At 42.1% G+C, this 26,504-nt stretch overlaps 3 protein-coding genes across 6 annotated transcripts in view; 1 reads left to right on the top strand and 2 right to left on the bottom strand.

Moving 5' to 3' along the window:
* rock2a (rho-associated, coiled-coil containing protein kinase 2a) overlaps positions 1 to 9,897 on the top strand; it is a 65,387-nt gene extending 55,490 nt beyond the window's left edge. Inside the window, exons 25-32 of one of the 3 annotated variants that reach the window (XM_083792635.1) lie at positions 587 to 778; positions 1,131 to 1,302; positions 1,939 to 2,009; positions 2,461 to 2,549; positions 3,212 to 3,290; positions 3,811 to 4,075; positions 4,648 to 4,861; positions 8,091 to 9,897. In XM_083792635.1, coding sequence (XP_083648761.1) covers positions 587 to 778; positions 1,131 to 1,302; positions 1,939 to 2,009; positions 2,461 to 2,549; positions 3,212 to 3,290; positions 3,811 to 4,075; positions 4,648 to 4,861; positions 8,091 to 8,094 — 1,086 coding nt within the window. In that variant the 3' untranslated portion in view covers positions 8,095 to 9,897. The other 2 variants (XM_083792634.1, XM_083792633.1) reach the window with 2 other exon arrangements.
* An 806-nt stretch (positions 9,898 to 10,703) lies between these two features.
* Positions 10,704 to 19,582, bottom strand: slc66a3 (solute carrier family 66 member 3). 2 transcript variants are annotated; one of them, XR_014570844.1, is made up of 8 exons: positions 19,290 to 19,582; positions 18,027 to 18,109; positions 16,588 to 16,657; positions 15,910 to 15,967; positions 13,872 to 13,992; positions 11,988 to 12,029; positions 11,480 to 11,724; positions 10,704 to 11,158 (listed from the first exon to the last, which is right to left on the bottom strand). XR_014570844.1 is itself a non-coding variant. In XM_083791937.1 (7 exons), the coding sequence occupies exons 1-7, from the start codon at positions 19,433 to 19,435 to the stop codon at positions 11,627 to 11,629; spliced, it is 618 nt and encodes a 205-aa protein (XP_083648063.1). In that variant the 5' UTR covers positions 19,436 to 19,582; the 3' UTR covers positions 10,704 to 11,626. The 2 variants fall into 2 exon arrangements, 1 of the variants encoding a protein (XP_083648063.1); XM_083791937.1 differs by having other exon boundaries at positions 10,704 to 11,724.
* Positions 19,583 to 24,445: 4,863 nt separating this feature from the next.
* On the bottom strand, positions 24,446 to 25,992 carry cimip5 (ciliary microtubule inner protein 5; the record flags this gene model as incomplete). The annotated part of the gene is made up of 3 exons (XM_083791633.1): positions 24,446 to 24,646; positions 25,281 to 25,320; positions 25,772 to 25,992. The coding sequence occupies 3 exons, from the start codon at positions 25,990 to 25,992 to the stop codon at positions 24,446 to 24,448; spliced, it is 462 nt and encodes a 153-aa protein (XP_083647759.1).
* Between the last annotated feature and the right edge of the window lie 512 nt (positions 25,993 to 26,504).

The following is a 26,504-nucleotide window of genomic DNA, read 5'->3' as shown; positions in this document are numbered from 1 at the left end:
CTTGCGCATACTCCACTTGTTAGGTGATAATAACCTACTCACTGCGGTTTTGGGGAAAAACTACGACATGACGTCACTGAGCCGTGGTGATAAGCGAGTAAGTAACTCACCGCTCTCACCCCAGCACATCTCTCTGTTTTTACTAACCACCGCGGTGGTTGCAAACCAGCCCGGTGGCCTTGTGGTTAGAGTGTCCGCCCTGAGACTGGGAGATCGGGGTCCTCGTGGCTCTGCAAGGCCTACTTACCGCGGTGGTTAGGTTATCGCCTAAGAACTGGAGTATGGGCCCAGGCCGTAGCGTAACGGTCTGGGCACCGGACTGGTAATCCAGTCGCAGTGTGCCGCGGGTTCGACTCCCGGACCCGACACGGCCTTTACTGCATGTCATCCCCCCATCTCTCTCCCGTTTCCTGTCAGCCTACTGTCTGTCCCTTCAAAAATCAATAAAAGGCGTAAGCCGCAAAAAAATATCTTAAAAAAAAAAAAAAAGAACTGGAGTATGTGTCCCGCTTTATCGTATAGCAGACGTGAAGTCCACATACCAGCTCTGACGGTGTGACAAACCGGTTTCTCCCCTCCCCCACAGGCCGTCAACAAGCTGGCGGAGATCATGAACCGGAAGGAGGTGCGCGCCGGCGGCAGTCGGCGTGGCAACGACACGGACATGAAGCGCAAGGACAAGGAGAACCGCAAGCTGCAGCTGGAGCTGCGCTCCGAGAAGGAGAAGCTCAACAGCACCATCATCAAGTACCAGCGGGAGATGAACGACGCACAGGCGGTTAGTATCAGTGTTTGTTTTTGGCAGCAAAATTAGATTTTTAGTTTTAGTTATAGTCTTTTGAACAGTTTTCATTTAGTTCTAGTCACATTTTAGTCACCCGGAATGTTTTATTGTTAGTCTAGTTTTAGTCGACTAAATGTCGTAGTAGTTGGACTCCTAAGTGTCGTACATATTCTGAAGAAAACCTGGAGACTTGACATTCAGTAATTGGTTCTTATGATCAAAATATTATATTGTACATATATATATATTATATATTATATTATATATATATTATAATGGTGTGTAAAACGAAATAAACTAAGACTCCTGATGCCAACCCTTTCCCGTCACGTTGTGTGTTTCGCAGCAATTGGCAGAAGAGAGCCAGATGCGTATTGAGCTGCAGATGGCCCTGGACAGTAAGGACAGTGAGATAGAGCAGCTCCGACATCTGATGCAGACCCTCAGTGTCCAGTCCATGGACTCCACCAGCATCAGCAGTGGACCCGAGTTCGATTCAGAGGACGCATACACAGTTGGTCAGTGGCGTTATGAAGGATTTGTGTTTGCGCAACTTTTATCCATTCTTGTCTTGTTATCGGGGTCGGAATGTTTTCGCTGAAAATGGCAGACGTCGTTGAGAGTTTATCGATCTGCTATTTCTTTTAAGCTTCAATGAGGTCTATGATTTCTACAACTGGTTGGCTCGCTGTATGCAGAGCAGCAGCAACATAGGTTTAGAATGATGACACGTAAATATCATCATTTCCGTCATGAGGTTTTATAATACATACAATGTATATATTGCTTTTAAAGGTACTAAAAGTCGCTTTACAGAGCAGAAAAATAAAAACAATTTTATAAAAAAACTAGAAACCGAAGGTAGACGAACAGCAAGTGTGTGTGTGTGTGTGGGGGGGGGGGGATTTAGGTAGGGAAAGCAATTCTGAAAAGGTGGATTTTGAGTGTGCTTTTGAACGTTTCGTAGGTGGGGGAAGCTCTGATGTGAGTTGGGAGTGAGTTCCACAGTGAAGGGGCGGCAACTGAAAAGGCCCTGTCTCCCCAAGTGCGCTTGTTGGCCTTTTGGGGATCCAGTTGGTTGGCAGTGCTTTTGGTTTGTTTTAATTCCATGATGGCACCACCACTTGTTCTAATCCATCTCCTTTCTCTTCCAGAAATGCGGCTAGAAGGATGGCTCTCGCTTCCTGTTAGGAACAACACCAAGAAGTTTGGATGGGAGAGAAAGGTGCAGAAGTAGAAATGATTTTACATGCTTTTTGAGCTTTTGTGTAACCCAAGGATTCCCAATCGTTTCAGGCCGTGACCCCCCAAAATGATCATATTTGTTAAACTGGGGTCCACACCCAGACAACCACTTGGAATTGTTGTAGGCATTACATTTCTTTTCCACAGATAAACATTGTGAAAATGGCAACTACAAGCTCAAAATGCCGTGCACTGCGAGGCGTTGTGAGCTTGTAGATCAGCTGTTGTCACACTGTTTGCCCCTTTCATACGTAATATTTGGCCAATTTGGTTTAAAAAAGGTCCTAAATGTCATTACTAGATTGTACCTTGTAGAATGTGCACATACCCTGTATAGTATACACTTATACTGTATATTGGCTTGTTTACTGTTGACTGAGAAAACAATGTTGTAATTAACCTAATCAACTGGGTCTGTTTTGCCGTGGTAGTATGTGGTCGTGAGCAGCAAGAAGATCCTCTTCTATAACAATGAGCAAGACAAAGAGCAGTCCATTCCCTACATGGTGCTGGACATAGAGTAAGTGCATTCCTCTGCTGCCGTGGGCTGTAGAAAGAACATTTTCATTGCTGTCGGCTGGAAACCGTCAGAAACGAAACCCAATGTTAACTCAGTTGATGCATGTTGATGAATGTTGATCAGCGTTGTTTTCGTCGACTAAAACTAAGACGAAAAATTACTACCCTTTTTTCACTGACTAAAACAAAATAAAAACGAATATATGATGACTAAAACTATGACTAAATATATTGACAATTTCGTCAACAAATAAAAACTGTTCGTTTTTTAGAATGTTAGGGAGGGACTAGTGGACAAGAGATCCAGTTTTATGCTAAGTTGCATCCAAAGTGTATAATCTGCCATTACTCTTTCTTTCTTTCTTTTTATTTGTTTCAAACACCATACAATAAAACATCACAATAAAACAATAAAAGTAAAGATACAAAATATCTTTAAAAATATATAGACAATAGGTAAGTGTGTTCGAAAAGGAGCAGGTAGAAGCGAATGCTTATAAATTACTACCCATTCATAACGTTTTTATATTGACACAAAAGTCTTACGAAAAAGAAATATATATGTTAAAAGAAAAAAAAACTAAAATCTAAATTTGCTGTCAAAAACAACACTGATGTTGATGATATGCATTACTTACTAAGGAATGTTTCCTTCTTTTCCAGCAAACTCTTCCATGTGAGGCCTGTCACTCAAGGGGATGTGTACCGCGCCGACTCCAAAGAGATTCCCAGGATATTCCAGGTTAATTCTGAACACTTCAATTTCTCTCATTAATCACGATGATGTTTGGAATCTGTTGAGTTTTGAACTAGCACATGGCACAATGCACCTTTGCCTTTTATGCACCAGCTAAAACATTTAAAGTATAATAATGGGCCTATGTGCACCAGAACTGCAGAATAATGCATACCGGTAACCTGACAATCTTGATAACTATTGAGGATTTTCACCAACTCAGCTACTGAGTCTGGGTCACGGAAGGGTCCATTTGGGTTTCATTTTACACTCTCGAGAGTTAAATTATTGTTAAACATCTGGCATTACTTAATTTACAAGAAGTCTACACATTTTGATCTTTACCTGTTGTCTCTCCTATGGTGCCAACATCAATATAGCATGGAATTGTGGAAAAACTTTATCCAACCATAACAAAATACCCCTTAGTTTTGGGTTAAATACCGATAATAAATAGTGGGCCACGATGTGAAAAGGGTTGAAAGCCACCGTTTAAAAAAAATGTCCCCATTCTAATTCCAACTAGATTCTTTATGCCAACGAGGGCGAGAGTAAGAAGGAGGCCGAGCCGCCCGAGCCGATGCCCATCGGGGAGAAGTCCAACTACATCTACCACAAGGGCCACGAGTTCATCCCCACCCTCTACCACTTCCCCGCCAACTGCGAGGCCTGCACCAAGCCACTGTGGAACATGTTCAAGCCTCCGCCCGCCCTGGAGTGCCGACGCTGCCACATCAAGTGCCACAAAGACCACATGGACAAGAAGGAGGAGATCATCGCGCCCTGTCGAGGTACGTCCGTCTCGGTGATTCCGCCGGCCGGCCCGGGGCGAAAATGGCAGGCCGGTGGCAATCGATTCTACAAAGATATTCGATAATTAATCCAATTTAGCCCAATGATGCCGATTCTACGAATGCCTTCTAAACCAGTAGTTCTCAAATGTTTTCGTTTCAAGGACCCCCAAATTTGATATTTGGCCATGGACCCTCATCTGGAAAATGTTCTGTGCCAGTGGGGAGGGACCCCCAGAGAAGATTTGTGTTAAAGAAGTCTAAATTATTCAACTTTTTTCACACCAAAAATAGCAAAACAAGCTCACAGCATGTCACCTCGTGCCACACTGCGAGCTTGTATATCTCCTTGTATCTTGAAGCAATATGATTATATCATTTCTTTTTAATAATAATACAAATAAACAAAAACATTAAGCAGCTTTCTTAAAAAAAGAATTCAGTACCAACATACAAAACAATTCTATTATAAATTAAAACATGGATTTTTGTGAACCGATTCATAACCCTCCGTGTTCGCCGCATGCCGATTAACCTAACGTGAATGGATTTAATTTCCCCACACCGTGCAGTGTACTACGACGTGTCGACGGCGAAGAACCTGCTGCTGCTGGCCATCTCGCAGGAGGAGCAGCAGAAGTGGGTGAGTCGGCTGGTCAAGAAGATCCCCAAGAAGCCGCCGGCGTCGGAGAACTTCGCCCGCTCCTCGCCGCGCGCCTCCATGAAGGTCCAGCCCAGCCAGTCCATGAGGAGACCCAGTCGACAGCTGCCCCCCAGCAAGAGCAGGTACGGGTATGCTACAGCGCCCAGAGCAGTTAGACCGGGCGGGAGCCACTCCTTTTTGGGGGGGATTTTCTGATACGGTCGTAGAGTGGGGGGATATCGTCAGTGGTGGAAAGTAACTTAGCACTATGTATTTGCTTAAAGTACTGTACAATTTTGAGGTATTTGTACTTTACTTGTCAAATTCTCTGACTTTTACTCCACTACAATTATTTAAATTTTTTAGTTACTAGTTACTTTGGAGATTTTCATTTTGAATAGGAAACATGCATTAACCACTTCAGCCCTATTATATACAGTATACGCTTCAGCCATTTGAAAATGGCAGATCTACAAGCTCACAATGTGTCGCGATTTTCAAAAGATTTTTACACATTTGAAAACTTGAAATGGAACATAATGCATAATGAGTACTTAGAGATTTTGAATTCTGGACTTTTACTTGTTTTACTTTTACTTGTTCTACACTGAAGTATTGATACTTTTACTTAAGTTACACAATTGAGCACCTTTTCCACAGTTTCGGCAGAAATAGCCTATCTCCGTATTTTAACCGTTTCGTTTTTTTTGTTCTGTTTTTATAAATGAATCGCATACGGTAAGCATCACGGCATCAAGAATCCAAGATGCTGCTCGATACTCGTTCAAAGCAAACTTTTAGTTTCAGTTCCTAGATTCAAAGACTAAAACTAAGCTAAAGTTTCCCACTATGTACACATTACGGTAAAATAAAATGCGCGCGATGCGTGCCATCATTAAAATAGCGTTGCGCCAGTAAAAATATATAGTTGTTAAACGCATCAGTTCAGGTTAGGTTCAGATGAAAGCGTTTCATTGTCACTCTGCTTGGCCATCTAAGATAATCTCCCTTTCCAGATTACTGGACTTTGGTCTTCAGGACTGGCACTGGGCACTGGATGATATCGATGACGATTGTTCCTCTATTCATTTCTGACCAGCCGACTGGGTAAAACTGTGTGCGGTGTGTGCGGTGCAGTGCAGTGAATTTCATATTTGAACTGCAAGCTCTGGACATGTTGAGGGTTTTGATCACAACACACAGGAATACCAAGTGCACTGATTTTTAAGGGGCGATAGCCCCTTAAAAGCGTTTGTCCCTGTGTGAAAATTACCTGTGTTGTAACGGACGCTCGACTTTTATTTCACCCGCAGAAGACATTTTGTGGCCACGATCATCAGTTCTTTGGTTGTGGGCCATAATTGAATAAAGCTTGTTTTGACCAGGGGCACGATGAAGATAATTTTATTTACAGTCATCAGTTATTTAGTATTTTGAATGCTTCAGCTGATGTTGCACTACTGGTTTGGAAAACACAGGACATTACTGTACTATTTATTGTATTATTATTAAAGGACCACTTCACCACTTTTCAACCTATCTTCATATAATAGGTCCTCACTAATAATCATGAAAAAATGGCACGATTTCTTTCTACTCAGTCTGTGTCTCATAGGAGGGCTGTGGGCCGTCTTCCAGTGACATCATCATTAGGCAGATTATTTTTTTAAACAAGATTTTTTTACAAAAATGTTTCGATTTTCATTATCGTGAGAACGATGGCTTCCATTTTCGCATTGCAACTTTTCAGGACTAGAAAGCCTGCAGTTTCTATTAGCTTGTATTCCCCATCGATGATGTCACTGGAAGACGGTTTCTGAATTGCCCACAGCCCTCCTATGAGACACAGACTGAGTAGAAAAAGATTGCGCCATTTTTTTCATGATTATTAGTGAGGACCTATTATATGAAGATAGGTTGAAAAGTGGTGAAGTGGTCCTTTCACTTGTAGCTGCACTAACAATTATTAATGGATTTATTTTTTATTCCTAGATCAGTGGTTCTCAAACACATAATGCGTATGCGTATGAGTGTACAAATGTGTCTCCATTTGGAACCCCCTCAAGGAACCCTGAGGTCCCTGGACCCCACTTTGAGAACCACTGTCTTAGCTTATATATTTTTAAATTACACACTGGTATCGGATCGGTACTCGGTATCGAATGATACGCAAGTTATGGGTATCAGAATCGTTATCGGGAAGGAAAACGACGTATCGGTACCACTCTATTTCTAAGTAAAGTACAACCATTGTGACCTTTCCCCCTGACCTCTGACCTCAGTCCCCGCAGGTCAAGCGGTACCAAGACGAGGCGAGAGGAGCCCAACAATGGATACTGGCACAAATCGTGACCGTTGTCACAGTTTGTGTGCTTTATACTTTTGCACCAGGCGTTTTCTCGATTCACGACTGAATTCATGAATGTATGTAGTGCTTTAGTGGCTCTTTTAATGGCTCTTTTTTCCCCCAATAACCTGATGAACACAATCCTGATTGGGTGGTTTGTGAAGGTGCTGCGGGTGTAATGAGGAGTCTGTAATGCTACAGGTGGTGGCTAGTGGCTACATGTTGCGTGTTGCCCCAATGTTTCCCCGAACACTGGCCCATTTCCATCGGTCACGGAAATATAATTACATTAAAAGAAGAAATATATATATAAACAAAAATTCATCATAAATGAATTCAGAAAATCAAAGAAATGCCATGAATAAAATAATTAACAAATAGAAAACTTGGGTAAAACATTTGGGAACCACTCTCCTAATGCATGCATGCGCTGGTTGATTATTATTATTTATTTAAGAAAAGTTATTATTCTATTATTCTCACAGTGCCCATATACTCTTCACCCCCCACCGCATTATATTAATGGGTGTTTAGAAGGGAAGCTCATGTGAGGATCATTGTCTTTATTTGCATCCAGACCAGAAAGATCGTAATAGAATAATACATGTCATTTATTTGTGTGTGCATTTCATGCCTGATGCATTGATTTTAAGCAATGTTTTTAAACTAAAATATTGTTTTCTGTGCAATGAAATGAAGACAATTCCAACAACTTCTCAACAACTAGTAATTGCCAATGATGTGAACAAATTACTTCTGAACAATAATGTCAATCGGTTAGATCAGTGGCTGGCCCTGGATCAGTGGCTCTCAAAACTGGGATCCGGGGACTCAGGGTTCCTTGACCCTGAGATACAGTATGTAACACTGACAGTATACAAATGTAAGCAAATGGCATATGTGTTGTATACTGTCCGAGTTAAGGGCAGGGGGGAGATTTAAAGATTTGAGAAACGTTAGATTGTCATTTTCATTTGTGATTGGCGGAAACTAACCTTTGTCTGTATATGGTTCCCCCCCTACAGTTAACCTTGCTTTGGGTGTGGCTCAACGTCAGGGTGGTGGGGAGGTGTTTCCTCCTCAACGTCAGGGTGGTGGGGAGGTGTTTCCTCCTCAGTCAGAGATGGACCATTCAATGCTCCACTTGCACATCATCAGCGCACCAACACTTCACTCCTCCTCCTCTTCCTCCTAAAAAAAGAAAAGAAACAGTTCTGTGATGAAGGCTCCCCTCCCCCCCACCACACCACACCAACCCCAACCTACTGCTTAACTACTGGACTGGTGGAGTTAAAAGACTGTTGGCTTCGTAAGCCCAGCTGGCGAGGTCCTCTCTGGGGTCCTTAACCCGAGAAATGTTGTCGGCGTGGGGAGCGACGGCTGGGCAAGCTTGTTCGTAACACGAGAGCACTGTTGCTGAAAAGGCCGTCTGTAACCTGACATGGTGATGCACTTACCTCAACTTCTCCACCAAGACACTGCTCAGAGAAGGAACCAAAAGACATAACGTCGTAGGCTACTGCTTAACCTACCACCTACGGGACTCCTTGTGGCCAAAAAGAAAAGACTTTTAAAACTTTTACATGATTGTAACCAATCTGAAGGGTCTCATATGACAGGCTATACTTACGGAATACTAGCAAGTACTCCCAACTTGGGTGGGTACAGCTGAAGGTCAAGTGTAGCCCCTAATAACCTGCAATGTTTCACTTCCAAGCTGTTGCCTTTTTATGCCATGCTGATCATAGATACTTGCCTCACATAACACTACCTTTTTTGTGAGCACGCACATTGTTGAGCCACAGGAACTTGAATAAGGTACTAAAAAAGCTAAGCGAGCTGCGACTTCCAGAAACAAAATCTACTAGGTCTCCTGAACATCCTTTAAATGCATTCCTTGAGTGCCTCTAATTCTTGATTTCTCTGACTCAACCTTGCACTGCCTCGTTGATTCGAAGTACGATGTAATATTACAGTAGCCCGCTGCAGAAGGCTTACCCGACAATTCTTTAATTTGATAATAGAAGCCAGGGCCAGATGTATAACGCCCGGACAACCCTGTAACCTTTACCAAAATTGCAAGATCATTTTATGAGGGAAATGTTTACTGAATGCAAGGGGTGCACCATTTTGTTTTTGCTCCTTCTGATCCAAGCCTGGCTCCTTCGTTGTTTGAATGTACATCTGGAGTTTTTTTTTACCAGAGATGACACACTAGCATTGTATGAAGTGAAATTGTTTTTCTTTGATCCAAATCTACTTGACTGGGGGCTCCGTAAGTTAACTTGCATGTGCTGTTTGCCCACCCCCACCCCGCCCGCCCCCATTTGGGCCTCACAGACTTAAGTGCTGTCCACTACTATTCCTGGGGGATATGGTGGAACTTGTCAAATTTGTATGGGTTAAAAAAAAGAAGACAAAATGGGGCAAGAAGACTTATGCAATCATGGCCCATAAAAGTGAAGTATTGAACAGCACCATGCGATGGAGGCTTTTGATAGAATGTGTTTGTCGTTATATTTTTGTATTAAAACCGAACTCCTAGTTTGGGCACGTTGTGGTGTGTGTGTGTGTGTGTGTGTGTGTGTTTGTGGCTCACATAGCAGGTGGAGAGGAACACTTTGTGTGCCGAGTGTGCCCTCTCCATTAACCAAGAAGCATGTTTTATACATATATAAATATACACAGTATATATTTTACATGACATACAGTGCACATTGTATTATTTATACTGCCTTGTCCACTTTGTATTTAAGGGCGCTACATCCAAGATTGCATGTTTGCTACCAAACAGCTCTATGATAACTTTCTTCAATAAAGACATGGATGTGCCTTTTGGTTTGCATTGCTTTGTGTGTTTAACCACGTCAACCCAAAATTGTTTTCAGGAAATGGAAAATGGAGCCCGTGTTCCAATCGATACAGAGTATATTATAATTTAGTCACAAGCTTTTAAGTCTTTTCATTGGTTTAATTGATCTATAAACCCAGACAAAAAAAGCAAGAAATAGCTGATCTACAAGCTATTTTCTTTGCTACTTTTGTGCGACACTGTTGTATTGCCAAATAGGGATACAAGACTTCTGCCAGACCGCAACAATATACTTTGTTGACTTGGGTGGGGACTCTTTCTCCTTTTACACCAAATCTGTTTGCAGAAAAAGCTTGTCGATCTGCCATTTCGGCTGAATGTTTGGTGCTCATTTGGTTAATTGTAAATACATAATCTATTTTAAATGTCTTGGAATCTCTTGTGCCACAGAAGATTAAACCCCTGTAGTCTTAGAACTGGACTTCAGTTACAACTGTACTTTCACTATTTTTTTCCCGTCTAAACCAAACTCTTCACCAAAAATAGCCGATCTACAAGCTCACTGTGTCTCGCTGCGACATATTGTGAGAGTGTACATCTGCTATTTTTGGCTAATGTTCCCCCCAGAATATGGTTGGGGTGCAAGTGGTGAGGAGTGACAATTTCATAATTAAAGACTTGAACATTTTGGTTTATTTAAAATGGTCAAGAAAATTACATTTATAAAAAGGTTTTTTTTTAAATACAGTAGTTGTCCTGAGGAGGTGCAGTATATGGAGTCAATCTTAGCATCTTAGTAAATTAAGATCTTAATAAATTAATCTGCAACGTGGCGCTCCATGTCACATTTATCGACATTTACTACACATCACGTATGTAGTTCCTTGTTAGTCATTGTAATGCTGTAACAAGAGCGTATTGGCATATACGTTTATAAGTGTATAATACTGAGGTAAACAATGTTAAGTCATTTGTAAGTATTACAAAACATTAACCGTACAAATATCAGTGTCTGCCGTGGTCAAATGAGTCCAGTAAAAAAGTGGCTCCAGAGTAGTCCAGACATTCTTACATTGGACAAAAATTGGACCACATCCCCGTACACATCTTTCTCTCGTCTGACAAATAGCAAAAATAGCCCATAGATCTACAAGGTTACAACCAATTGCACTGCGATGATTTGTGAGCTTGTAATTCAGCCATTTCTGGTATTCCTGCTATTTTGTTTTGTATTTTTTTTTACGATGACATTCCCAAAATAGGGAGTCCAAGTATAAGGTACTTGGGTACAGCACATGAAAGCAAGTTATAACTTCATGCAACATGTTTAAAAATGTGAAGTACCTCCAAAGCAGTCGTTCCCAAACCTTTTAGCCCGTGACCCAAAACAAGTTTCCCGGGATCCAAACTGCTCTGCTATTTTCAGTAGTACTTCAATATTTGTTCCAATTCATGGAATTTCTTCAATTTAAATTTTTATTCGTTCATAAAGTTACTGGAAAAAAATACAAATTTAATTTAGTTTTTAATTCATGAAAAGTTTATATTTTTTCATTTTTGGGAATGTTTTTTGGAAATGTTTTGAAATATTAATTAGAAAACAAATGTAGGAAACAAAAAAAGTATTGGGGACCCCCCCACCACCCACTGTAAAAAAACAACAACAAACAAAATAACCAGATGACAGTTGATTTGAGCCTGGTCTGACTCCTCTTTCTTGAGCCTGGTCGTGGTGCGGTGTGGCTGAGCTCAGTCTTCTTTCTTGGGACTGCTGCTCCTACGGTAGTGGAGCACGGTAAGCAGCACCCACAGGTTCAACAGAGTCATGGCTATAAACCGCACCAACACTGGGGCAAAAAGAGCATTAAATGTGGTTTAGTGAACTAAAAAACGCAGCAGATACAGAGAGAGAACACGTGAGGCAAACCATCACACGTCCGTCTCCCAACCGTCCATCCTGGTAAAGTACATTACGTTTAGCAGGGCTTTTGCAATTTTCTGTACCTTCAAATGACATTATCAAAAATGAAAAATAATGAATCCCTTATCTCCGTTTTAGAAACTAACACAGTAAATATGAATTCAATTCTTGCACAGAAAAAAAACATACCCTGCATGTCTCCAGTTGTCATGATGGTGGTGTAAATGCGTGCTGAAACAAACAGAAATCTTACATTTAATAACAACAAATGTACATTTTGTTTACAGGAGATTTCAGCCTGTGAACATAATGATGTGTGACTTCATGTACTGTAGTGTACTGTATGTATGAAGGTGTGGAGGGTTGAGAGATATCCCAGTGGGATTCAAGTGAGGATTGATTGAACCTGTTCTGACACTATTTCACCTGGGTTTACGGCCTCTGCAAGAGACAGTCATAAAAAGGTTTACATTGCCATCATAAAAGGAAAACATTTCTGTTGTTCAACTTCATTACTCTCCATCTGTTGTCATGGAAGTCATGAATATTATTATAATGATAAAAGATGAGACTTATTTCATCCCACGGGGGAAATTCAGTTTTCAGCTTCACCCAGCTGAGTGCTTCTCAAGTGGGAGGGAGCAGTTCGGAGTGTCTTGCTCAGGGACACCTCTATACAATACAATGCCTGGCCGGGAATCAAACATGGTAGCTTCTGCTTCCCAATTAAGCAGGCTCTCTCCACCCATTTAACTAGGACCCCACTAAAGTAAGGCCCTAAAGCTAGAATTCTGGTTATTGTAGTATTGAAATGAATGAAAGTTCCTGCAGCAAGATTTAACGATACACAAAAGATGGACAAATTACAGCTGGTATCTTTTTGTAGAACCCATCATTTGCTGGCATGGTTCATTTGTCATTTGCAGTATAATGTCTAGCTAGACACTGGGTGGCGGCCATTCAATAGACATACACAGGTGCATTAATTAGTGTGGGCACAGAGAGAAGGGGAGCACACTGTTCTTTACCAGACAAACGGATGGAGTGAAGAAATTGAAAAGACAAGAAAAACTGGGCAACAATAAACCAAGAGAGAGACTGCCAAGCGTTTGTTTCATAAAAATCCACCGTAGACATGTTATGAGCTACTTTCTGTCAAGAAATTCTGTGCAGGCGAAGTGTTTGAGTTTGGAAGCACTCGTTTTTATTAATGGGTCGCGCTGTTGCCTCCTGCCTTATGTGCAAATTCGAAACAGGTGGTACGCAGGGCCGTTCAGTGACTTCGACGAGTGCTTCCAAACACTTAGAGAAACAAACACTTGGCAGATTGAAAGAGGATAATTCAAGCTTTCCCTACAGCTGCAATGTTGGTGAGTTTAATGTCGTTTAATACAAGCAGATCGCAAAAGCAATTTGGATGAATGGAGGGTATTGCAACTCTAGATTCATTATAAAAAAATCTAGAGTTGCAAATTGCGGCTATGGTTTTCAACCCTTTTCATGTCAAGGCCCATTATTTATTCAGCCACTGTGGCTCAAATGCTCATCAAATTATCATTTGATGAGATTTATCGTCTCAGACCAAAGAAAACAAAAGACATAAAAGACAAAGAAAAATATATTGTGTTATTGTTGGATAGGATATTGTTCACAATTCCATGCTGTATTGATGTTGGTGCCATAGATAACAGGCATTGATCAAAATAACAATTCTTCTACATTCTCTAATTGCGTAAATCAAGCAATGCAGATGTTTAACAATAGTTTAACTTGTGAGGGCGTAACATAATTTGGTTTGGTTAAGATCTAAAAGGGTCCATTTGGTTACCAGTACCAACTCTTCCATCATTTAGCTTGGGACCACCTGGAACCCCCTCAAGGACCACTGGTGGTCCCTGGACCACTGGTTGAAGAACACCGCTCTAGAGGCATTTTCGTGGAATCCTTTTTTTGAGTTGCACTGATTTAATTTGGGACGTCGGTACCAACGTCCCAAATTACAGAAAAGGTAAACTAGGCGCCTGAAAGGGGCTAGTGGAGGACAATGTGCTGGCGAATACGCACGGTACTTACTTATGCATGTGAAGGTAGCCAGGCCCCAGGACAGGGCACTAACCTGGCCCGAGTCCTTGGACTTCCACAGGCACTGCAGCTGGGCAAACTTACTGGACGCGCTGATGAACGTGCACAGACTCTTTAGAGGAGAGGAGAGACGAGAGGAGATTAGATCAGCGAAGAGATGGCACTAGATGGCAGATTTGTCCTGCATGTCCCCCATTTGTCACGGGTGGGCGTGTGGAGGGAGGGGGGCGTGCATGTGTGCCGAATCAAAGAATCGACAGATTTAAATGACAAGAAGATGTTGCGGTTGAATTGATTCTGTTCTGAGTAATGGACATGTGGTCGTGCGCGCATATCTATGTATGCGTGTGTGAGTGTGTGTGCGTGATGGACACACACACACACACACACACACACACACGGCTGTTCCAATTCATGTAACCTTGGGCAGTGTTCGCATCATGCTACGTGAGCACACTGCAGGAAATTGTGGAATGGCAGTTTAATGAGACGCTTTGTCACATGGCATGTTTTCACACCATTGGGAAAATGAAGAGCAATGAAACATCTGCCAGTGCTGAACTCCCTGAATTGTCTTGCTTTTGTTATCGCCGGAAGATGAATCTTCGGACTGATCTTCGAGTGAAATGGGACAAGGTAAAAGTTGCTCTCAAGGGGCTGCTGAGGTAAAACTCTTACCTCCATATTTCATAGTTTTGTGTTATTTTGTAAAGTAATACCCCACCCCCGAGTAGCGAAAATAGCTGATCTACAAGATCACAACGTGCTGCGCTGTGAGCCTTTAGATCTGCTATTTTAAGTGAAAGTGGTTAAGTGTGCCTTATATAAGAGCTTGTGACTAAACGATAACTACACTGGATCCATTGGGAATACAGGTTATTGGTTTCTCCCATTTCTGGAAAAGTAACGGTATTGGACATACACAGCTGCACCCAACAGCAGAGAAAGATGACCATAATAATGACAGTCCTGTTGGAAGACATCCAAAAAGGAAATTTAGATCCACCTTCTGCTCATTAACCAATAAATGCCGTTGCCATTTAAAATGTACGAATGTCATTGGCAGGTTGTTTTGCTGGGGTGATGAGGTCTGGATAACTTGCAGCTCAAGTTAGCCTTCAGATTAATTGTCTCTTTTTTATGACATTCTTTGACTCAAATTGGAGCTTAAATTCAGCTCTCACTAGAGCCCGACTGACAAGAAATGTTTGGGCCCGATAGATGACAATCCTGTTTTCAGGGAGTTCTCCCCTTAACAGTGTACCAATGGAACCAAATGGACCCTATTTGTATACTGTCAGAGTTAGACTTAAAGGGAAAGTTGGTTGCAAGTTGCAACTGTATTAATTGATTGCCCGAGTCTCGTGGTGGGAGTTCTGCTCTAGTTTCGGTGAAATATTAAGTAGTTCCGGTCATTTTGGGGGCCACGCAGTAAAAGTACATTTATCCACAAAACTACGTCATTTGTATTGTTTTTCTAATATATTTTTTATCCCATGATTTTGTAACCCATTTTTCACCCCTGTGTCAATCATCTAATGTCATCCTGGGCTCTACACACCCTCCACCAACCTAGTCCCCATATATGGGGGACAAGGGGAGAGCAACGGACTTGAACTCATGCTTCCTTCATGCCTGAGTGTCCAAGTTGCTCCTTTACACCTGACAGGGGGGAGTTTCCCTGGGTGGACGTAGCGCGTGGAAGGAACACGTTATTCCAACCAGTTCCTTTCCCCTCCATCAGGCGCCCCGGCTGGCCAGGGGGAGGCAGTTTAGTGACCAGGATTACTGCATGTTTTTTGTGAGGGTACCTACCCTCATTTGTATTGTTGACCTATTTCTAAAATATTAGTGCAACTTTCGTTCATTTTCTACGCCTCTATCACACGTAACTATGTGTATTTATTTTTTTCAAAGATCTATCGATCTATGAGCTCACAACTCAACACGATGTGGGCGTTGTGAATTTGGTTGCAAGTTGAGTGGTTAAACTATATATATACATTATGGCTAAGGATCTAGCTCTTACCATGGCCAGGTCTATGATCCACTTCTGCACAGTGAGCAGTTGCCAGCCCCCAACGAACCTGGACATATCCTGTTAAGAGATGCCTCTACATGCTACGACAAGAGCAATTAACTAACGATACACAACTAAAGCAGGGGTTTGCAACCTTTTTGAAACAAAGTGCCATGTCTCTATTTTCTAGAATCTAGATAGTCAGCGTGCCATTATTGTCAAACGTTAATTTTAATGATGCCACATAACATATTACAACATATTTTGATCGTCCACGAATGTACGGTGATCTGTTTCCCTTATTTTTAAATATTTTCTCTCACGTTGTTATAATGATCATTAGACTAACCCAATAACCCAACTATCTCCCAGACTCCCTCCCCAGTCAGAGTTCAGAGTCTTAATGAATGTTAATGTAGAATTATGTGCAGGATGTAATTTACATACAAATGTGAGGGATTTATTTGACTACATTTTGTTTTTAAATAGTTTACTAAAACTCCTCTCTCTCTCACACTTGTGCCAGTGTGCCAGTGATCACCCTCCTTGGTGCCAAAAGTTGCCTACCCCTGCCCTAAAGATTAACCCTACATCATTGATTTCCATACAAATGTGAATCTACACATTTGAAATTTGCATTGCGAAATTAAATTGTGCCATGGAAAGAACTCAAGGGAGGAAGGATACACCAATGTGTAGATGAGGCTCTGCCGCAGGCTGCCGTTGTAGTGGAGAATCAATAACAGAAGAATGACATCTGGGAGAACAGAGACAAAACACAACGCGTTGTGAACTAGAACAGGTGCACATATGGCGTAGAATGTAGAATAGATCTCCTCCAGGATGCCCAAATAAGGGTTTGCAAACTTTTCAAGCCACGACCCCCCCCCCCCCACCCAATACCAATATTACTTAGTGCCCAATATTACCCCAAAAAAAACTGGTTATTCTAAACATGCTAAATGTACCTACATGAAGTGGTGGTGTTTTGTACATGTTTTCAATGAGTTATCTTGTCATACCAAACTTTTAACTGCTAAAATATGCTCTTGGTCACGCTGCTAATTCGGTTATAGACGTGCTGAGGATTGGGTGTGTAACACAGACAGAAGTATCTCGGGGTCTTGTTCATGAGTGAGGGGAGAACGGAGAAGGAGATCAGCCGGAGAATCGGAGCGGCAGGGGCGGTATTGCAGTCGCTGTACTGCACTGTTGTGACGAAAAGAGAGTTGAGCCAGAAGGCAAAGCTCTCTGTCTACCGAGCAATCTTCGTTCCTACTCTCATCTATGGTCATGAAGTGTGGGTCATGACCGAAAGAATAAGGTCACGAATACAAGCGGCTGAAATGAGTTTTCTTCGACGGGTGGCTGGCATCTCCCTTAGAGATAGGGTGAGAAGTTCAGTCACACGAGAGAGACTCGGAGTAGAACCGCTGCTCCTTCGCCTGGAAAGGAGCCAGCTGAGGTGGTTCGGGCATCTGGTTAGGATGCCACTCGGGCGCCTCCCTAGGGAGGTCCTCGACGCATGTCCCACTGGGAGGAGACCCCGGGGCAGACCAAGGCGCAGTTGGAGGAAATACATCGACTCTCTGGCCTTGGAACGTCTCGGAATCCCCCAGGAGGAAGTCACTAATGTTGCTCGGGAGAGGGAAGTCTGGAGCTCTCTGGTGGAGCTGTTGCCCCCGCGACCCGACTACGGATAACCGGTTGAAGATGGATGGATGGATGGATGGACACAGACAGAAGCTGACCAGATACGTCTGTGTATTTTACCAGGTACATTGTGTTGTGTTATTTCCTTCAAATGTTTATTGATTGTGGTCAGTCTAACATGAGACATGCCCATGACGTGCTGAGGATTGGGTGTGTAACACAGACAGAAGCTGAGTGTATTTTACCAGATTAAACTGTCAACAAAGAGACATACGACTGCTGGGGTTTAAGTGGTTAATAGTAAAATAGTTGTTCTTGTCCGATTTGAAAAGAATATTAGAGAATTGAGGTCCTTGGCCTGCTCTCGTTGTGCACAAGAAATGTGCTATAGTAAGATTAGCTGCGGAGAGTCTAATTAACTGCCAATCGAAACAAAAGAAAAAGCCTGAGATTTCAAAAGAATGCAAACTCACCTTGAGCAATGAGGATGGGATACTCCAGGTATGTTGGAGGTGGGTAGTCATAGTACATCTGGTATGTAACGAAAACTATGAATCTGAAATATAGACAGAGAGAGAGATGTTATCAGAGGAGAAAATGTTTGTGTACTGATGACTTATTCTTTTTCACTTAAACCATTTTTAAGCCAATTGCTTACGCTTTTGCCTAACCATTTTGCTGTGCAATAGTCGTTGTGTATTGGCTCATTTGGCTGCATACAGTGTCAGTAACTGCAGTTGCTCTTAGTCGTCCCCCCCCCCCCCCCATAATAATAATGTCCCTGCACTCGTTATGTCCTGACGGCACCACTGCTTGATACAGACTTGCATGGCCTTACATACCACATTACTTTAGTCTTTCGTAATCCAGTGCGCTCCAAGCATAATAAGAGGGCATCAGCCTTAGACATTTCTCATGGACAGCTCAGCCTCAGAGACAGAGACAATAGACTGCTGTGTGGACTTAGGAGACCTAGACTGACACCTTCTCAATTTCTTTCAGTTCATGCAAGGACCCCCAAATTGATGTATTTGGCCGCAAGACCCCCATCTGAAAATGTTTTGTGCCAATGACCCCAGAAGGTTCTGTAAAAATACATTAAAAAAATAATGTTTTTTTTACATTTTTATCAAAAAATACCACTTGGTCTACTGTGGTTTCTATCATAGAATTAAGATTTATATGCCCATTTAGAAAAAACATGAGGCTATAATTGGCCTGCAGTGTTTTTTTTAATGCAAATGAATGGACTTCGAATGCTTGGATTTTAGATTTTAGATTTTCCAGAACAGTTCATTCTTCGGCTTGTGTAGAATATTTAGATAATTTCCATTCATTATTAAAATAAACCGTCATGTAACAGTTACCTTTTCAGTTAGGTAAAACTGTGGTTTGTGGTTTCCCTGAAAAAACATGAAGCCCGCAGTTGCTTCCTGTCTGTATCTGCATTATGCAAGGGTATTGTTACAGTAGACGTCTAGACGACAATGTTACTAGTGTTACACGAAGAATAGGCCCAGAAGTCTGTCATACTCAGTCATAGTGATCTTTTGTATTAAGCATCACACACCAAATGTCGGTCATCTAGTATTCTACTAATATCCTATGGAACAAAATGACAGCAGGAGTCATTTTGTTGACCGTAAGTAAACTGTTATAGATGTTACCAACATCTCAAAGTGGGGTCCACAGCACTGGTGGAGAGAGGCTTCTTTGCACCCAAAATGCACACGTACCCCGTCAGCTCCAGCAGCAAACTGTTGAGGCTGACCCCGGCGGTGGACTTGGTCCGCATCAGCAAGAAGATCTGCGGGAACTTCAGCACCATGCACACGAACAGCGTGCTGAAGTTAGCGACGTGCAGCACCAAGTCTGAGTCCATATCTGTAATGTAAGGCTGTGTATTCGTGCGTGGAAGGCTGGATGGATTATGGGTTCGATCAAGAGACAACTTTGCGGTCAAAGTTGTGCCAAGTAAAGTTGCCAGCTGTCCGTTTGCCAGGCAGGCACCGATGCTCAATGTATTTGAGCCTCAGCCAATGTATTTGTCTCATGACTTCCGCACACATCCTCTCTACTCTGATTGGCTCTCTCTCCCTCTCTGTGCTCTTGTGCCACCTGTTGTTAGAATAAAGTACTTTGCAAATTCCTATGTCCAGTCACAGTGGTTCAACTTCCCACGCATTCAAGCACGTGGACCCCCCCCCCCCCCCCCAAATTAATATGTATACCCCCACACAAGATTTGTGTTGTTAAAATGTTTCAAATATATACAGCAATAGCTTATATAGATAGGGAATACTGTACACACTACAGATCGATATATGCATAGTAGATGTAAACCTCAGCTATTTTCAAATGGGTATAGGGTTAAAGTGGCTTTAATGATTTGATGATTAGTAAATACTGTAGGCTATAGGCTATTAACTTATTTTGCTATAGGGACGGCCTGGAACCGTGGAACCCTCAAGGACCTCCGGACCCCACTTTTAGAACCACTGGTATGTCCATCGGTTTGCCTTTCCACTCACGAGTCACTCTGCTCTCTTAACCTAAATTAGTTCATCATTGAGTGTAGCGCATGTAACACTCAGTATTGATACTCATCAATGATACTCTATAGCTATAGTCAGTATTTTTATGAAGGATATTATCTGTTACTATACTAATCCAGGAGATGGCGCTTTTGTACACCTTATTAACTTCCTGTGTGCAAATTCACTCATCATTCACAGACACAAGGTTTATATTATTATTACCACACTATATTTCCTGCACTTTGGCCAAGGGAAATCGGGGTATTAAGTCAGTCCCTAAGTTTGATCCATTCCCTTTTGGAATTTAAGTCTCTGATTCTGATGATATGATTCTTGTAGTTGTACGTAAGAAGAGAAATTGCTGAAACTAGATCATTCTTAAAGGTAGGGCAAGTGATATATTTTGGTTTAAACAAAACCTTTTTTTAAAGGTTAAAGCTCTAGGCTATGCTGCTTATATTGGCCATATAGGCTATGCCTACTGTCCATGATTACAGATACAGACCCAACCAACACAAATACACTTAGTACTCATCAGTCACTAGTCAGCTCAGGTGGAGGTTGGTTCCTCAATCCTCAACCACCCATCCATCCATCAATCCATCTTCAACTCCTTATCCGGACCGTAGTCGGGACGCGGGGGCAACAGCTCCATGCACCAGAGAGCTCCAGACTTCCCTCTCCAGAGCAACATTAGTGACTTCCTCCTGGGGGATCCCGAGACGTTCCAAGGCCAGTGAGTCGATGTGTTTCCTCCAACTGCACCTTGGTCTGCCCCGGGGTCTCCTCCCAGTGGGTCATGCCTCGAGGACCTCCCTATAGGGAGACGCCCGAGAGGCATCCTAACCAGATGCCGAACCACCTAAGTTGGCTCCTTTCCATGGGAAAAAGCAGCGACTCTACTCCGAGTCTCTCTCGCGTAACTGAACTTCTCACCCTATGTCTAAGGGGAGCGCCCGTCGCCTGAATGGAACTCAATCTTAATTAACTCAAACCTTATCATTGGCAGTGCTGTACAAAGTACTGAACCCTGAAACTCTGAAAAGTACTTGAGTCTACCTTGCTGGTGGTCAAATATGACTCAATATATTATTAGGCCTACATATTCAAAAGAATAAATTACAAAGTACATTTTGAACATCAATGCATTCATGTACCGAAATGTAGACATTTTCCAAACAAATTCAAAGATTTTACACACATTTTCAGTGCTTTGTGAGCTTGTAGATCTGCTATTTTCAAAATATTGTTAACGGAGCTTAAGTGGTTATTTGTAATGTACTTTTTTCCTTTCCTAGAAATGCACTGGAGTCAAAAGTACATTTACAAATCAATACAAATCATGTATTCTGGGGGTTTGTTAGGACAACAGTGACACTGATTTGAGACTGCCGGCTGCTGAACAGGTGTGATGATCAGGATGTCGCACTGCATAATTATGCAGTTAATGAAATTTAAATATTTTTAAACTTTTTAACTGTCCCTAGCAGCCTAACGGTAAGGCTGACAGAAATAGATGTGGATGTGTTGGATGAAGCTCAAATTGAACTGTACTCTACTACTCGGGTATCTAGTTTGTTACTGTCCAACCTTCCTAGTCTGTGTTATTAAAGAAAAACGGGGCCAAATAATGGCCAAAACTCGAAAATTGCCAGTTTTCAAGTGTGTTTGGCCATTATTCTTGGAAAGGAAAGTCCAATCTGTTCAGCTCACAGCTTGTTGGAAGCGTGACTTTGAGTACATTCTGAATTCAAGGGCTCCCATTAGCTCCGGGCCCCTGTGCATGTGCATACCTTGCACAAACCGTAATTCATCCATGGAGCCAGCCTGGATGGCTCGAAGCGTTATCGCTGAAGTAAACAGCTCTTTTTATTCCTATAACGTTATTGTTTATGGTCCAGCGCCCAGCGTAGTATATGTTTTGGATGCGCATGTCTTTTGGCTGTTTTTCAGCCTCTATTTCAACTTGGGGTCCCCTGGCACAACACATTTTCAGATGGGGGTGGTCCGCAGCCAAATATATATCAATTTGGGGGTCCCTGCACGAAAATGTTTGAGAACTATATCGGGGTGCTCAAGTGAACGTAGCCTACTTTGTTACTGTCCACCACTGGTTATGACGCAATTTCCAGATAATTCGCACAAAGGTTGAAAACTTTATTGTGGAGTTCAACAAAACACAATGAACAACAAAGACAGAATTTAACATTTACAATAGGATGAAGACATATTTTGAGACAATATTCATTTCAGCACATCATTACTACTATAGCTTATATTGTATTTGAATAGGGGGGGGGGGATATACAGTATATATATAATGTTTCAGTGGTGAATTTACATCGCTGAGTTTGCAAGATCAGTTTGTATTTATTTTATAGCATGTTGTAAATTGTTGTTTGCAACATGGTAGTCTCACTACTCACTGGGACTGTATACAGTAATGTAATAGCTGTGACATGTTATATTTATATATTATATATTGTGGTATATTAGTTATTGTATCTGTCACATCAAACTGATTTTATACCTTATTTAAATAAGCTTGTAAAAATATATTTGTGACCAGCACAGCAGTCTAATAGTAGTATATCCCTAAGCTTTATCTTTGGTCAAATACAAATTTAAAAGCACACCTGTGTGAAGTGAGGGATGCTCTTATCATCGTACATTATCATACATCATCTAATTCCGGCCAATCAGAATTTGCGTCCTCACCTTCATCTTCAATGTGTGTGTTACGCAATGGTTGTACTCAAAATTGTCCATTCATTTTTATCCCACGATTTTGCAACCCATTCTTTTCACCCAGTGTCAATTATCTAATAATTAAGTAATCCTGGGTGCTACACTTCCTCTGCCAACTTGGGGGGGGGGGGGGGGGCTGCTTCCAAGCAGTCCAAGCTGCTTCTTTTCACCTGACAGGGGAGAGTTTCTCCGGACGGACGTAGCTTGTGGAATGAACACGTTATTCCGACCAGTTCCTTTCCCCTCCATCAGGCACCCCGGCTGGCCAGGGGGAGGCAGTATAGAGACCAGGACTACTGCATGTTTTTTTGTGATGGGACACGGGGAGAACATGCAAACTATGGTCTGCAGTCTTAACAAGGACTTAGGCACTTTATTCAGTTGGTTTCACTTGACATTGTTTATATTTGCACTTAAAGGCTTAAAGGGGTAGCTTTCCCCTTCTACACCAGATTTGAACCCGTTTTTTACCATTGAGCTAATTGAGCCTGCCATATATTTTGAGCAGAATGGAGTTCCAACCGCTCCTCTATCCCATGGCAGGCCAGTCTGGTGCATCTCAGAGGCAGGACAGGTTACAGGAGGAAAGGAGGCACTGGAGCAACTCAGACAGTTTAAGTCCTTATTTTCTTTCCTCCTGCCATATAGTTTCTCAGGGGATAAATTGGATCTTGACCATCACGTCAAACTTCATGTCATATCCTGTGTTAGGTGAGACATGATCTTTGACACGATCTAAATATCTCAGTCAATAGAAGAGCAGGGAGACAAAATACAACCACCCCAATTGTATAAGTTATATTGTATGGACAAACTCTACTATACAGATTGGACAAAATTACAATGTATTCATTAAAAATATATATTACATAGTGAGGCTTTAAGTTGGGCTAAACCTATGTTCCTACAATGCCCTGGCTGCACCCTAGGGTGTGGGGACTTGCATGCCGATATTTTGTAATTCCCAGAAAGTTTAATGTCCCCCTTCTATTAAATTCATATACTTGTAGTAAGTCACTCATGAATCTTTTATGTTTCGTCGTTGCTTTCTGCCAGTGTAGAGCTTCATATTCAAGCTTTATATAACCACATTTTCTGACAGAACAAAACATGAAAGCCTCCCATGCAAAACAAAAGGTAAAAGATCCTAATGCACCTGTTTTGGAGGCCTAAACCTGCATGGCATACATCCATATTCATATATCGTCACTGTCGGGTGGAAACAAACCTCACATATTTCCAAAACTCTTCCAAAACCGACGCGCTTCCAAAAAAGCACGTCACTCCGCGCTGCGTTTTGAGCTTGAGGATCTTCTACTTTTGATACTTTTGTGTACTTGGACAAGCTCAAGACGTGTCGCACTGTCACTCGTTTTGAGCTTGTAGATCGGCTATTTTTGCTACTTTTGTGTGACACAGAATGACAAAGTAAGGCATTCATTACAAAAAAAAAGTTTAAATACAGAGATAAGAGGTTTCCCGCCCCGAATTGAATTGATATAGGGCATCAATTTACGACAACACAAAAGGTTAGAATATGCCCGACGATATCCAGCTTGTGGCGAGTGTGTGTGAAGCAGTATGCTTCAGATGTGTTCGGCTTGGTGCTAGCAGGGAAACATCTCCCGGTCTGGCTTACACTTGTGATGATGCGTTCCGGTCCAAAGCAGCAGCCTGTCCATCCTCATCAGCTCCTGGCCCAGTGGACTGGCCACTCTGCTTCCAAACATGTGGTTGGTGGTGTTGGGGAGGCGCTCCGAGAACACTGTCACATGGCTGGGTAGTGGCTTCTCTGGCTTGAGCCGGCCCTGCATGGGATCGGGAAACAGCGGTGGGAAGTATTAAAGTACGTGCATTTCTGTAGGCTACTGAAGTAGGGTTTTGACCTTGAGTATTTCCATTAAAAATATATTGATTATTGTTACAAAACATACAACCCCTATTTTATATCTTTTTCTATTCCAAAATAGTCATGTAGATCTTCTATTTAAAAAAAAAATTGACACACTTTGAATACAGGACTTTTCTTTTTTCATATTGTGTTATTGCCACTTTTAATTGGAAATAAAAATCTGAATACTTCTTCCACCACCGATTGGAAGTCAAATGAAATAATCATTTGATTCATTTTGCCAATTCTAAAGGCTTTGGCAAGAGACTTAACTATGTGATTAATTTCATTAAAGCACAATTTAGAAAGACTAATGGACAGGAGGTAGTTATGTTAGTAGCCGCAAGCTGTGTAGTTTGCAATGCCAAATAGGCTACTATCAAACAGTATTACTGGCAACAGTTGGAAGCTTTTGATGGCATTGATCAACCGAAGCAGGTTTGGAATTGGAACACAATCCTGTGCATTAAGATCTTTCAGTATCTAGGCTATAGATATTCACATATTTCATTGGCATTTTTGTGCATGATAGTTTTCCATCTTCGACTTACCATGTAATCATAATCCTTGAGAAAGCTCCAGTTCTTCTCCCTGTGGACCAGGACCATAATACATTGGTAAAATGTACAGGACTTAAACTCCATTCAATCAGGCATGCAGGCATCAAACTAGTAGTCAGTGGTTCTCAACGTTGGGGTCCAGGGAGTTCTAAATGGACACGTCCCTTGCAGGTCAGTGTACAAGTCCTACAACTGTACACATTTGTACACTCAGAATTATGGAGGACCATAGCTTGAACAAAACTCCTATTCTAATTATAATTAATTTTGGTAGCCTATGTACTCAATCTTGGTACCCCCGAAATAAAATACAGAACTTTTTCTGGTAGCAGAGGAGCCTAGGCTATTTAATTGTGGTATTGATGGGGGGAGGGATACTTAACTCTGAGTAGGCCCATGCATGCAGTGCCCACTTCCTGAGTCCCAGATAATAAAACTATAATATTTTATATTACGCAGATAGACTAACCGATTCCACTCACCATTCTTTCACTCCATTCTTTTCGACGCGCACAAGGTCTCTCCATACTTGGTCCTGTTTCACGGGGTCAGAGGTTCTCGCAGTCTGCCGTGTATCGGTGTCTCCTCTTGTGTTTCGGGGCTTCTGCGCTGCAACCGAAGACTGTATAGGTCGAGTCACCACATCACCACCGGATCGTTCCGGTAATCGATAACCTGCCGAAGATACACGCATGCCTTCCATCCCGTGCAAATTTCAATATGAGAAGAGAACTATCAACTCTAAATATGAGAACTTTTTTAAACAAATCCCTCAAAAGCGCGTTTTACGCGCAGGCTGCCTGGCGGATGGCGAAATCACTGCTGGCACACAGCGCAGTTCTTATTGTTTGCGGCGTCTCCCCTGGAAACAGCAGTTTCACACACACTTCAATAGACTTTGTCAGTTTGTCTACGCGCGCGCGCGCGCGCACGTGAACACGCACACACACACACACACACACACACACACACACACACACAGGCTCCTCTGTTTGTTTCTGTCCCTCCCTCCTCGGGGCTGTAATAAACCATACGTATTACGTAAGCTGCTTTGGTCACGTTCAAGTAGGCGAACAATAGTTTGGAATCAAGACAGAAGCAACAATCTCAACCACTAAATGTAGCCTGGTGAGTGGTGAGTCATGGTGACGCGAGGTTATAGTAGCCATAATGGTAGCAGACTAGCACAGTGCCTCCTCAGATGGTATTTTATTA

This window comes from Protomyctophum parallelum, assembly GCF_964188405.1.
Source record: "Protomyctophum parallelum genome assembly, chromosome: 20".
Taxonomy (NCBI): domain Eukaryota; kingdom Metazoa; phylum Chordata; class Actinopteri; order Myctophiformes; family Myctophidae; genus Protomyctophum; species Protomyctophum parallelum.
This window is presented reverse-complemented; position numbering and strand designations above follow the sequence as displayed.

Bases quoted from the DNA above. Each gene is read 5' to 3' on its own strand.
- slc66a3 (XM_083791937.1), bottom strand. From the start codon at position 19,435: ATGGACTCAGACTTGGTGCTGCACGTCGCTAACTTCAGCACGCTGTTC. The intron at 15,968-16,587 runs GTATCCTTCCTC...GGATATGTCCAG, and splicing joins AGCCTCATCTACACATTGGT to GTTCGTTGGGGGCTGGCAAC. The intron at 12,030-13,871 runs GTAAGTACCGTG...TGTTTGTTTCAG, and splicing joins GGCTACCTTCACATGCATAA to CACGCATTTACACCACCATC.